At 43.2% G+C, this 12,290-nt stretch overlaps 2 protein-coding genes across 2 annotated transcripts; both read left to right on the top strand.

The window, feature by feature from the left end:
• Positions 1-2,355: 2,355 nt before the first annotated feature.
• On the top strand, positions 2,356-4,708 carry LOC138085380 (protocadherin beta-13-like). The gene is given in 2 exon segments (XM_068979718.1): positions 2,356-4,683; positions 4,685-4,708. Coding segments are annotated over 2 exon segments (2,352 nt in total).
• A 3,902-nt stretch (positions 4,709-8,610) lies between these two features.
• PCDHB16 (protocadherin beta 16) lies at positions 8,611-11,320 on the top strand. The gene has a single exon (XM_068979703.1). It carries the CDS (start codon positions 8,611-8,613, stop codon positions 10,999-11,001), a length of 2,391 nt encoding a protein of 796 aa, XP_068835804.1. The 3' UTR covers positions 11,002-11,320.
• The last annotated feature ends 970 nt before the right edge of the window (positions 11,321-12,290 follow it).

The following is a 12,290-nucleotide window of genomic DNA, read 5'->3' on the forward strand; positions in this document are numbered from 1 at the left end:
AGAGCTAAGCATCTCTTATTTAAATCTGATTCTGGGGCGTTCTTGTGATGCTATACTGTTTTCTCTTATTAGATATCACCTGGCAAGTTTCTACCTAATTAAAGAGAAATCTTTTTCTCATATTTCTTTACACTCTTTTCTGTAAAGACTAAGATGTGTATTGTGGTTTTATTTTCTTACAAACTAACAATACAGTTTTTGTGGATAATAATTCAAGTATTATTTTTAAAGCTCTGACCTAACCAAATCTCAAAAGCAATTGAAAGTCTATCTGTGTCTTCTTCTTGTTATCTGAACCCATGACCTGCATTTCATAGAAAAGATTAATGACCATGAATAGAAATATTATACAATTAATTTTAATCACTTATTTCTCTCCCATTGCAGTAATTTTCCTACATCAGCCCCTATCTGCTCTTTTAAACACATTTTTCCTTTAAATTGAAAGTTTATTTTTAAAGTTATATTCAATATACTTCAGTGCTGAATCAGGAAAAGGGGAGGAACAGAATTTTACACAATGATAGAAATTAAGACATACCATCCAAATGTAATGGATGGTGGATCTTGTTTGAATTTTGATTCAATCAATACAACTTAGAAATAATTAGAAAAGTCTGACTATAAACTGATACTAAACAATATTAACAATTTCTTAGGTGTTGTAAGGTCACTGTAGTGTTTTTAAAAAAATGAAAGTTAGAGATGCATAATAAAATTTTTACAGGTGAAAATTTAGTTTGCCTGGTATGTGAAAATGTTAGGGATACAGGGTAAACAATTATGGCAAAATATTGATACCTGTTCTAACTAGCTGTGAGTACCTGGGAGTTTGTCATACTACTCTCCTTCATTATGGGGTTTGAAATTTTTCAAAATAAAAGATTTTTTTAAATGGACACTGTAAAGATTTTTGGACACAGTAGGGGAAGTAAAGAGTGGGATGATTTGAGAGGATAGCATTGAAACGTATATATTATATGTGAAATAGATAGCCAGTGGGAAATTCTCGATGTATGGCGTAGAGAACAAGAGTGTTGCAAAGGGGAGGAGGTAGGAGGGACATTCAAGAAAAAGGGGACATATGTATACCTAATGTTTATTCATGTTGATGGCAAAAAAAAAATTGCAATATTGTAATTATCCCCTAACTTTTAAAAAAATGGAAAAAACTGACACTGTAAGAGGTGGAATGGAAACTAGAACACTTCTGAGATACAGACTCATCGATATGATCAGATTATGCCTCTACTAAACAAACTCTCCAGCCTTTTTGTTTCATCATTTGATATGATAACGTCTATCTTAAATAATGCTGCTCATGAATTCTTCTGCCATGTGAATCTTGTTTTTCTAGTCATGGCAATGGACTAATGCAAACTGAGCTACCTGATGGCATCAAAAAACATGCCTGGTGTATGTGTGTATAAGGTTAATTTCTTTCTGTCTCAGTTTCCTCATCTGTAAAGTGAGGAACTCACGGCAGCTCAAGGTGTAAGTACCTTTAATATTGTCACATTAGACAGATGAGGAAACAGAGGCACTGGTTAAATAATGTGTCCAAGGTTTATAGCTATTAATTATTCCCATAGTTCATGGCAATAAAAGTGTCCAGTTCTCGAAGTTTTCTGTGTTACCATATACATTTAAATTTCTGCACAGTCTTCCTTATCAGACTGTCACATATTTGCTTTTGCTCCAAACTCAATTAGCATTATTGAAAATAGTCAGTGTACTATCATTTCTCCTGTATGGCCCTCAGACAACTGTCTGAACCTTAGGGTGGGAAATAGTAAAAACAGTATTCTAAGGCAGGTCTGGCGTGCTGCAGTCCATTGGGTCGAAGAGTCGGACATGACTGAGTGACTGAACTGAACTGAACCTTAGATATATCGGTGATACATAATACTGTCAAGAGTTGGGAACAGTGGGGAGTTCCCTGGTGGTCTAGTAGTCACGATTCCTTGTTTTCACTGAAGTGACATGGGTTCAGTCCCTGGTCAGGGAACACAGATCCCAGAAGCAATGCAGCGCGGCCAAAATTAAAAAAAAAAAAAAAAAAACAAAGCTGGGAACACTGCATCCATTTCAACCCGGAAAATACAAGTTCCTCTGAGGACGCGTGGTGGCGCTGCAGGATAAGAAGGTACAAACCTAAATCGCAGCTGCGGTTCTATTAAAGGCAGAACTCGTAAGCAGAGCCTGGAAGCCCAAGGGAAGCTTGGATGTCACAGTAGGACTAGATCTTCCGTAAAGGGCTTCTCACGGAAATATTTCTGAGGTAAACCACAAGACATTGAGGCCTTTACAGCTCAGCGGAACCATCCTCGCCAGAGGCTATACCGGGCAAGAACAATGGAGGCCAGCAGGAAGCTCGTTTGCAAACAAAGGCAAGTCTTTTTCTTCTTTCTCTTCTTACACTTAGCTCTGGCCGGCTTTGAATTTAGGCGTTATTCTGTGGAGGAGGAAGCTGAGGGGAGCTCTTTCGTAACCAATTTAGCAAAAGACCTGGGTCTGGGGCAGGGGGAACTCTTCAGGCGGGGAGCAAGGATCATTTCCAAAGGGAACAAACTGTATTTGCAGCTGGATCAGGAGTCTGGGGATTTACTGCTAAATAAGAAACTGGACCGCGAGGAACTGTGTGGTCAGACAGAGCCATGTGCGCTGCGTTTCCAGGTTTTACTAGAGAATCCCTTAGAGTTTTTTCAAGCTGAGCTACAGGTAATAGACATAAATGACCATACTCCTGTGTTCATGGACGGAGATATGTTGTTAAAAGTATCAGAGAACAGTCTTCCTGGCACTACATTTCCTCTAAAGAATGCTCAGGACATGGATGTAGGCCAAAATAATATTGAAAATTATATAATCAGTCCCAACTCCTATTTTCGGGTCCTCACTCGCAAACGCAGCGATGGCAGAAAATATCCGGAACTTGTGCTGGACAAAGTACTGGATCGCGAGGAGGAAGCTGAGCTCAGGTTAACCCTCACTGCTCAGGATGGTGGTTCTCCACCACGGTCTGGCACCGCTCACGTATACATAGAAGTCGTGGACATCAACGACAACGCCCCTGAATTTGAGCAGCCTTTCTACAGAGTAAAGATCCCTGAGGATAGCCCCAAAGGATTTCTTGTTGTCAAAGTCTCTGCTACCGATGTAGACATAGGAGTCAATGGAGAGATTTCCTATTCACTTTCCCAGGCTTCAGAAGACATCAGCAAAACCTTTGAGATCAATGCCATGACTGGAGAAATTCGACTGAAAAAACAACTTGATTTCGAAACAACTCAGTCCTACGAGGTCAGTATCGAGGCCAGCGATCCTGGAAGCCTTTCTGGAAAATGCACCGTTCTGGTTCAAGTGGTGGATGTGAACGACAATGCCCCAGAAGTCACCATGTCTGCATTTACTGGACAGATCGCTGAGAACTCGCCTGAGACTGTGGTTGCAGTTTTCAGTGTTTCAGATCTTGACTCTGAAGAGAATGGGAAAGTAAGTTGCTCCATTCAGTACGATCTACCGTTTTTGCTGAAATCTTCCATGGAAAATTTTTACACCCTAGTAACAGAGCGACCGCTAGACAGAGAGACCAGAGCCGAATACAGCATCACCATCACTGTCACGGACTTGGGGGCACCCAGACTGAAAACCGAGCACAACATAACCGTGCTGGTGTCCGACGTCAACGACAACGCCCCCGCCTTCACCCAGACCTCCTACACCCTGTGGGTCCGCGAGAACAACAGCCCCGCCCTGCATATCGGCAGCGTCAGCGCCACAGACACAGACGCCGGCGCCAACGCCCAGGTCAACTACTCGCTGCTGCCGTCCTCCGACTCGCCCGTGCCCCTCGCCTCCCTCGTGTCCATCAACCCCGACAACGGCCACCTCTTCGCCCTCACGTCCCTGGACTACGAGGCCCTGCGGGCTTTCGAGTTCCGCGTGGGCGCCACTGACCGCGGCTCGCCGGCACTCAGCAGCCAGGCGCTGGTGCGCGTGCTCGTGGCGGACGCCAACGACAACGCGCCCTTCGTGCTCTACCCGCTGCAGAACGCCTCGGCGCCCTGCACCGAGCTGGTGCCCAGGGCGGCCGAGCCGGGCTACCTGGTGACCAAGGTGGTGGCGGTGGACGGCGACGCGGGCCAGAACGCCTGGCTGTCGTACCAGCTGCTCAAGGCCACGGAGCCCGGGCTGTTCGGCGTGTGGGCTCACAATGGCGAGGTGCGCACGGCGCGGCTGCTGAGCGAGCGCGACGCGCCCAAGCAGCGGCTGGTGGTGCTGGTCAAGGACAACGGCGAGCCGCCGCTGTCGGCCAGCGTCACGCTGCACGTGCTGCTGGTGGACGGCTTCTCGCAGCCCTACCTGCCGCCCCCGGAAGCGGAAGCGGCGGCCGCGGCGCCGGCCGACCCGCTCACCGTCTCCCTGGTGGTGGCCTTGGCGTCGGTGTCGTCGCTCTTCCTCTTCTCGGTGCTGGTGTTCGTGGCGGTGCGGCTGTGCAGGAGGGGCGGGGCGGGCTCGGCGGGTCGCTGCCCGGTGCCCGAGGGCCACTTCCCGGGCCACCTGGTGGACGTCAGCGGCACGGGGACCCTGTCGCAGAGCTACCAGTACGAGGTGTGTCTGACTGGAGGTACTGGGACCGGTGAGTTCAAATTCCTGAAGCCAGTTGTAACCAACTTTCAGAGCCATTTCCCCGGGCCAGAAATGAATCCCCAATTTTAGGGAAGACTTTAGTTTCAGTATTCAGTGACAATAGTTGTTTTTAATATTCCAAATAGTTTAAATTGATGATGGTTAAAGGTTTTTCTGGCAACTTACCATGAACCTTTAAAACACTAAACTTACTTCCAAAATTTGTTTTTAAAATGGTATCTTTCTTATTACTGTAACAAGATTAATGGTCCTAAATGTTGCCTGAAAACAATGATGAAGTCAATAGCTGTACAAACCCTTGTTCTGGCATAGCTTAGATCTATATGAAGAAAAAAAATGGGAAATTATTATCAGTTTTATTCGCTTAACTTTTTCTGCATAGTTTAACAAGTAAGTATTAAGAGCACTACCATACTAACACATTGAGCCATGACTAATATGAAAGGAGAGAGAACTGATACAGTGAGAATCGTTCTTGCTTTATTCTGCTGTCACAGCACTTTGATCATATTTTCTCTTAAAATGTTATACTAATTGTGTTTCATTAATATACCAATGTTAGTTTTAATATAATTGTTTTATTTGCTTTTCATTTAGTTTCACTGGTGTTAAAAGGGGAGAAAGAGCTACACTGTTTATCCAGTGAGATGAAAGGGCATAGCAGGAAACTGGCTTTTCCCACTTAAGAAACACTGATCATCTATGACAGAGTATGCAGTAGCCACTTAAACTCTATTCATCTTTTCTTCTTTAGTAACAGATCCCCAAATATCATTTAGAACATTAGTGTACTTAGTTAAAAGAAAACATTTTCCCAACCTTCTTGGCAGCTATAATAAAGCATTGACTAGGTTACTGTCAAAGAAATGTATATGAGAATGTTCTAAGAGAGTTTCAGAAAGGCCTTTAAAACCAAGGTGATTCATCTAGGAAGTGACTGTGGGGGGTCCCTTTTGTCTTTCTCTGCCTCTGCTACTTGAAATGTGTGAGTAACATTTGGAATATAATGTCATATTGAGCCATAAAGCAAAACTAAAGATGGAAATAATAGTTCAAGACAGTCAGTGTAGCATAAACTCTAAAGATATGAGGATCCCTGATAATCAGTCATCATGTCATCCCCTAATTGCCTACTTCTGAACTTTTTTTACTTGGGAAATAAAGGGATTTCTATCTCATTTAAGCCTCTATTTTAATTTTGTGCTACCTCCAGTAGAATCCAATCCCAGTGCTCTCACAGTAAGATAGTGTGTTAAAATATTATATAATACAGTAGAATGCACAACTCAAGTGTAAGAGAATTTGATATAACTGATCTTTGTCATTTTTTCTTGATCACTAATTTAGAGTGAGGAGTGCTTTATGTTCATTATCTTTATAATCCTCTGCCAAACCCTAAGGAAGTTGACATATTATCTCCTCTTTTACTTGCACACAATTTGGAAGTAATAAATGAAAAAATGTGAAATATATTCTAAGTCTCCTTGAATTGAGTACCCCAGTTCTTAACCCAGATGCTATCCTGGCAAGCACTAACTGGTAGCACTGTCTTCGAAACTGAGAAGGTGAAATTCTTTTTCATGAACTTAACTCACATGTAGAAATGTAACTTTTAGTCTATTCCTTGATTTTGGTTCTGTACCAAAGATCACACTGCTCTGAACCAATGAACCCAAAGTTCTTATAGCAGCATTGACCTAAGTAAGCTGGGTCAGATACCACAGTTGACCTTCATCATGATCCAATCAGTCTGATTATATTCCTGTACCTTCTCAACATATCACATTCATTACTGCAGAAATGAATACTCTGAATAGAGAGTAGAATTAACCCTATGGTTGTATTTTTGTACTATTTCTTCAGTCTTTTTCTGTCAATCCTAATACACATATTCTTTTTTAAAAAGTTTATTATACACAATTTGTAAGTTCCTTACTCAGATTAAAATACTATATTCACATTAGCTGACTATTTGTTTAGAAGCAGTAGCTATTCTAGTATTACTTCTGAATGAAATAACTAATTTCAGAAAAGTATGAGCAATTATGTGGCAGAATTTTTATCACTAAACAATTTAGAGATTCTGGAATGTTAATAGAGCCAATAGGCTCTAGTAATTTTCTGTTAAAATTAACCATATGGCTTTGACGACATCTCTTTAAAAAATTATACTGAAAAAAGATTTAGAGGGTCATAAATGACTATTTTGAAAAAATGGATCACAAGAGCTGAATCAGACATTCTTCAGCATTTGCTCTGATAATGCTGTTCTTGTAGAGTGATGATTTTTTGCTGACTTGGATGCTGGGTGCATGAAAATTCATGTTTATGTGTATTAGTTTTGTATTGCTACTATTAAAAATTACCACAAACATAGTTGCTCCAAACAATAAAAATGTACTACTATATAGTTCTGTAGGTGTGATGTCTGACATGAGTCTGACTGGGCTAAATTCAGGATGTTAGCAGGGATACATCTTTCTGGTGGCTCTAGAGAATTAATTTCTTGGTCTTTTCCAGCTTTTAGATGCTGCCTATATTACTTGACTCATGGTCTCTTGCATCTACATTCAAAGCCAGCAACACTCTGTCCCTTACTCCAGTTCTTCTATAGTCATATCTCCCTTGATCATAGCCAGGAAATGTTCTATCTGTAGATAATCTAGATAATCCAAGATAACCTCTCCTTCACAGGGTCCTCAATTTAATTACATCTATGAATTCTCTTTTGACATGTAAGGTAACATTATTACAGATTTTGGGAATTAGGGCATGGATATCTTTGGGTAGGTGGCCATTATTCTGCTTACCGTTGGCTGCTTGAAAGAAAATTATCCAGTCTGGCAGTACCACCTATGGCCAAAGAAAGGCATACAAAGACCTTTGTGACAGGAGTTTAGACATTATTGATTAGATCCTTTAACCTTAGACAAAGTATTAGACAAACTTCTAAAGATAGTTAAGCAAAAACACTGAGTTTATAAATATATTATGAATCTTTACCAAAATTCAATTTTAATTATAAAGCTGGAAAATCTGAACTAAAGGGTTTGGGTTTGAGGTAGAAAATGTTCTAAAATTGACTGTGGTTGTGGATGTGAATATACTAAAAGCCATTGAATTATACATTCTGAATGTATAATTTTATGGTATGTGAATTACATCTCATTAAAGCTGTTTTTAAAAAGGAATAAAACAAATCATTCTCATGATTTTTTTTTAAATCCAAAAACATGGCAGGCCTAATAACTATTAGACTCCCTTTTGGGGAAGTTTTGGAACATGAAACTTTTGGAAACCCATGAAACATACAAGTTTTGAAAACTCACTGTCCTCAGACTTTGGTGCTGGAATGAAAAAGTAATATTCTTTAATAAGGCATTGGTAAAATACTCTCTTTAGAAACAATTAATTGCAATTTTGCAATGTCTACTCATTTATAATTCTATAATATTTACCATGAAAATGATGTACTAAAGTGTATATTCTTTTTAGCTTAAATGGTAATTAATTTTATTTAATCATTAACTCTGAACATTAACATAAATGAAGGTTTGCTCTTTGTACTTCTGTGCAACAACACAGCTCTTCCTGAACTCATAAAAGCCATATGGAAATAGAACTTAGTGTTTTAAACTAAAGAACACAGTTGACAACCTATTTGGTACATTTAGGAGAACTGTGCATTCAGTGTTAAACCAGTAAAGATGAGACAGAACGCATGGTGGCGCTGCAGGTTAAGGTGATAAAAAAGAGACTTGCCTTAAAAACACTAGCTCCAGTATCCAGCTAGTTTCACACTGCCTGGAAACTGCCTGAAGAATAGCTTTCTCAGCCAGAGCGAAAGTGAGTGTGAAACCTAAAACTATATTTCGTAACAAAGCTCTGACCTGCTAGGGCTACCAGGATCTTGGGCATATATGAAGCTCCTGTGAACCCAGTTGTCAGGAAACAGCAATGGAGACTGGACCGATGCACCATCGCAGACAAAGGCAAGTCCTAGTTTTCGTTGTTTGCCTGAGCATGTCTTGGGGGAGTGCTGATTTGGGGCCCTATTCAGTAGTAGAAGAAACAGAGAAAGGCTCCTTTGTGGCAAATTTAGCAAAAGACCTGGAGTTGGGGTTGGCAGAGATGGCTACTCGAGCGGTCCGGATCATTTCCCAGGGGAACAAAGAGCATTTGCAGCTCAAGGTTCAGACGGGGGATTTGCTCCTAAATGAGAAGCTAGATCGAGAGGAGCTATGCGGTCCAACTGAGCCTTGCATACTACATTTCCAAGTATTAATGGAAAAACCTTTAGAGATATTCCAGGCAGAACTGAGGGTGAAGGACATCAATGACCATTCCCCTGTGTTCAATGAAAGAGAAATTATTCTAAAAATACCGGAAAACAGTCCTACAGGAACTGCATTCCCTCTGAGTAATGCTCTGGACTTGGATGTAGGCAGCAACAATATTCAGAACTATACAATCAGCCCCAACTTCCATTTCCGGGTTATAACCCACAATCGCAGCGACGGCAGAAAATACCCTGAGCTGGTGTTGGACAAACAGCTGGATCGGGAGGAGGAGCCTGAAATCTCATTAACGCTGACAGCGCTGGATGGCGGCTCTCCACCAAGGTATGGGACAGCCCAGGTTCGCATTGAAGTGGTGGACATCAACGATAACGCCCCTCAGTTTCAGCAGTTGCTCTACAAGGTGCATGTTCCTGAAAACAGCCCCGTAGGCTCCCTGGTTGTCACTGTTTCTGCCAGCGATGTAGACAGTGGACTCTATGGGAAAATATCATACACATTCTTTCAGCCTTCTGAAGATATCAGTAAAACTTTGGAGGTAAATCCAGAGACAGGCGAAATTCGACTGAGAAAACAAATAGATTTTGAAACAGTTCTCTCTTATGAAGTGGACATCAAGGCCACTGATGGGGGCGGCCTCTCAGGAAAATGCACTCTTCTTCTGCAAGTAGTGGATGTGAATGACAATCCTCCGGAAGTGACAGTATCTGCACTTACCAGCCCCATCCCAGAGAACTCCCCTGAAATTGCAGTTGCTGTTTTCAGTGTTTCAGATCCTGACTCTGGGGACAATGGGAAAACAACTTCCTCCATCCAAGATGACCTTCCTTTTCTTCTAAAACCTTCAGTAAAGAACTTCTACACCTTAGTAACGGACAGAACACTGGACAGAGAGGAAAGAGCCGAGTACAACATCACCATCACGGTCACTGACATGGGAACCCCCAGACTGAAAACCGAACACAACATAACCGTGCTGGTGTCCGACGTCAACGACAACGCCCCCGCCTTCACCCAGACCTCCTACACCCTGTGGGTCCGCGAGAACAACAGCCCCGCCCTGCACATCGGCAGCGTCAGCGCCACAGACACAGACGCCGGCGCCAACGCCCAGGTCACCTACTCGCTGCTGCCGTCCTCCGACTCGCCCGTGCCCCTCGCCTCCCTCGTGTCCATCAACCCCGACAACGGCCACCTCTTCGCCCTCACGTCCCTGGACTACGAAGCCCTGCGAGCCTTCGAGTTCCACGTGGGCGCCACCGACCGCGGCTCACCCGCGCTCAGCAGCCAGGCGCTGGTGCGCGTGCTCGTGGCGGACGCCAACGACAACGCGCCCTTCGTGCTCTACCCGCTGCAGAACGCCTCGGCGCCCTGCACCGAGCTGGTGCCCAGGGCGGCCGAGCCGGGCTACCTGGTGACCAAGGTGGTGGCGGTGGACGGCGACGCGGGCCAGAACGCCTGGCTGTCGTACCAGCTGCTCAAGGCCACGGAGCCCGGGCTGTTCGGCGTGTGGGCGCACAACGGCGAGGTGCGCACGGCGCGGCTGCTGAGCGAGCGCGACGCTCCCAAGCAGCGGCTGGTGGTGCTGGTCAAGGACAACGGCGAGCCGCCGCTGTCGGCCAGCGTCACGCTGCACGTGCTGCTGGTGGACGGCTTCTCGCAGCCCTACCTGCCGCCCCCGGAAGCGGAAGCGGCGGCCGCGGCGCCGGCCGACCCGCTCACCGTCTACCTGGTGGTGGCCTTGGCGTCGGTGTCGTCGCTCTTCCTCTTCTCGGTGCTGGTGTTCGTGGCGGTGCGGCTGTGCAGGAGGGGCGGGGTGGGCTCGGCGGGTCGCTGCCCGGTGCCCGAGGGCCACTTCCCGGGCCACCTGGTGGACGTCAGCGGCACGGGGACCCTGTCGCAGAGCTACCAGTACGAGGTGTGTCTGATGGGAGGGACTGGGACGAATGAGTTCAAATTCTTGAAGCCGATTCTCCCCAAATTCTCATCCAAGGGCATAGTCAGGGAAGTCGAAGAAAATCCCTCCTTTCAGAGTAGCGTTGGAATTTAATAATTGATAAGTGAAAGTGAAGTCGCTCAGTCGTGTCCGACTCTTTGTGACCCCATGGACTGTAGCTTACCAGGCTGCTCTGTTCACAGGATTTTCAAGGCAATAGTACTGGAGTGGATTGCCATTTCCTTCTCCAGGGGATCTTCCCGACCCAGGGATCGAACCTGGGTCTCCTGCATTGTACACAGACGCTTTACCGTCTGAGGCACCAGGGAAGTCCAGGTAGAAAAGACATTTTCTACCTCTATTTTTTGTTTAAAATATTGCCACCACCAATAAGGTAGTATTTAATTTTCTCTGTTGTGTTTATCCTCAATTTCCAACTTTGTTTTACTTCACAAGTTTCCTTTGATTCATAGTTCAGTTCAGTGAAGCATTTCTCACCATAATCCCAACGAGTGAAATAGGCTTTATCGTCAAAGTTGGTATTACCACATTTTCTCCACTTATGTATCTTTATTGACTTTGTGTTTACATTTTAAATGTCAGTTCTTAATACTTCTTCAGTTACTAAGATAATCTGCTGCATGGGATCTGTATGTTTACTATTTGATATCCTTTTATTTTTTTTCAAAACTGGTATTTTGGGTGACTTGTCAATCTATATTTTCATTATAGCAATTTTCTTAAACTATGTTTTTAAAACATTCTCTCTGTATTGACATTTACTTGTTTAAAATATAGTATTTCCATTGTGTGATGTCTCTTATCTGAAAATAAGAAACATGATTTTAGGATATTGAGTGTGCATATATTATGTATGTTTGCAAACAAAAAAGCAAAAATATTATTCTATAGTATCACATAGAAATGTTTAATAGTTTGTTGCTTTTAATTTTGTATGAAAAAAATCAGATATTCCTGTTAAATTTTGGGGGGCTAACAATGCAGTCCCATTCAGTTGAAAAACAGAAGTCATCAAGCAGCGGTTTATACTCTACGGCTTTTATATTGAACAATTTGAGTGTTTCGGACAGTATCTATCCCTTTCCTTGTACAATATTTCTCAGTTTAATCTGTATATCTTGCTTACTGTTGAGGAAAACAGAGATTTCCCCCTAGATATTAGGGCCTTGGACAAAATTCTCTGTGAGGCAGAGTTTATAATCCTGTTCTTATTTTCAGTAGTTAGGACAGGCATTAGTGTGGTCTACTTTTTATTTTGTGCATGAAATTAGATCCCACTTGAATTAAGAAGGACCTTAACAAAGAGGTCAGTCCCTGCTTTAATTCTGCATATATTTTAAAACTGATGTAAGAAAAACAAAGACATGTGAAAGAAAGGGAAC

This window comes from Capricornis sumatraensis, chromosome 9 (assembly GCF_032405125.1).
Source record: "Capricornis sumatraensis isolate serow.1 chromosome 9, serow.2, whole genome shotgun sequence".
NCBI lineage: Eukaryota > Metazoa > Chordata > Mammalia > Artiodactyla > Bovidae > Capricornis > Capricornis sumatraensis.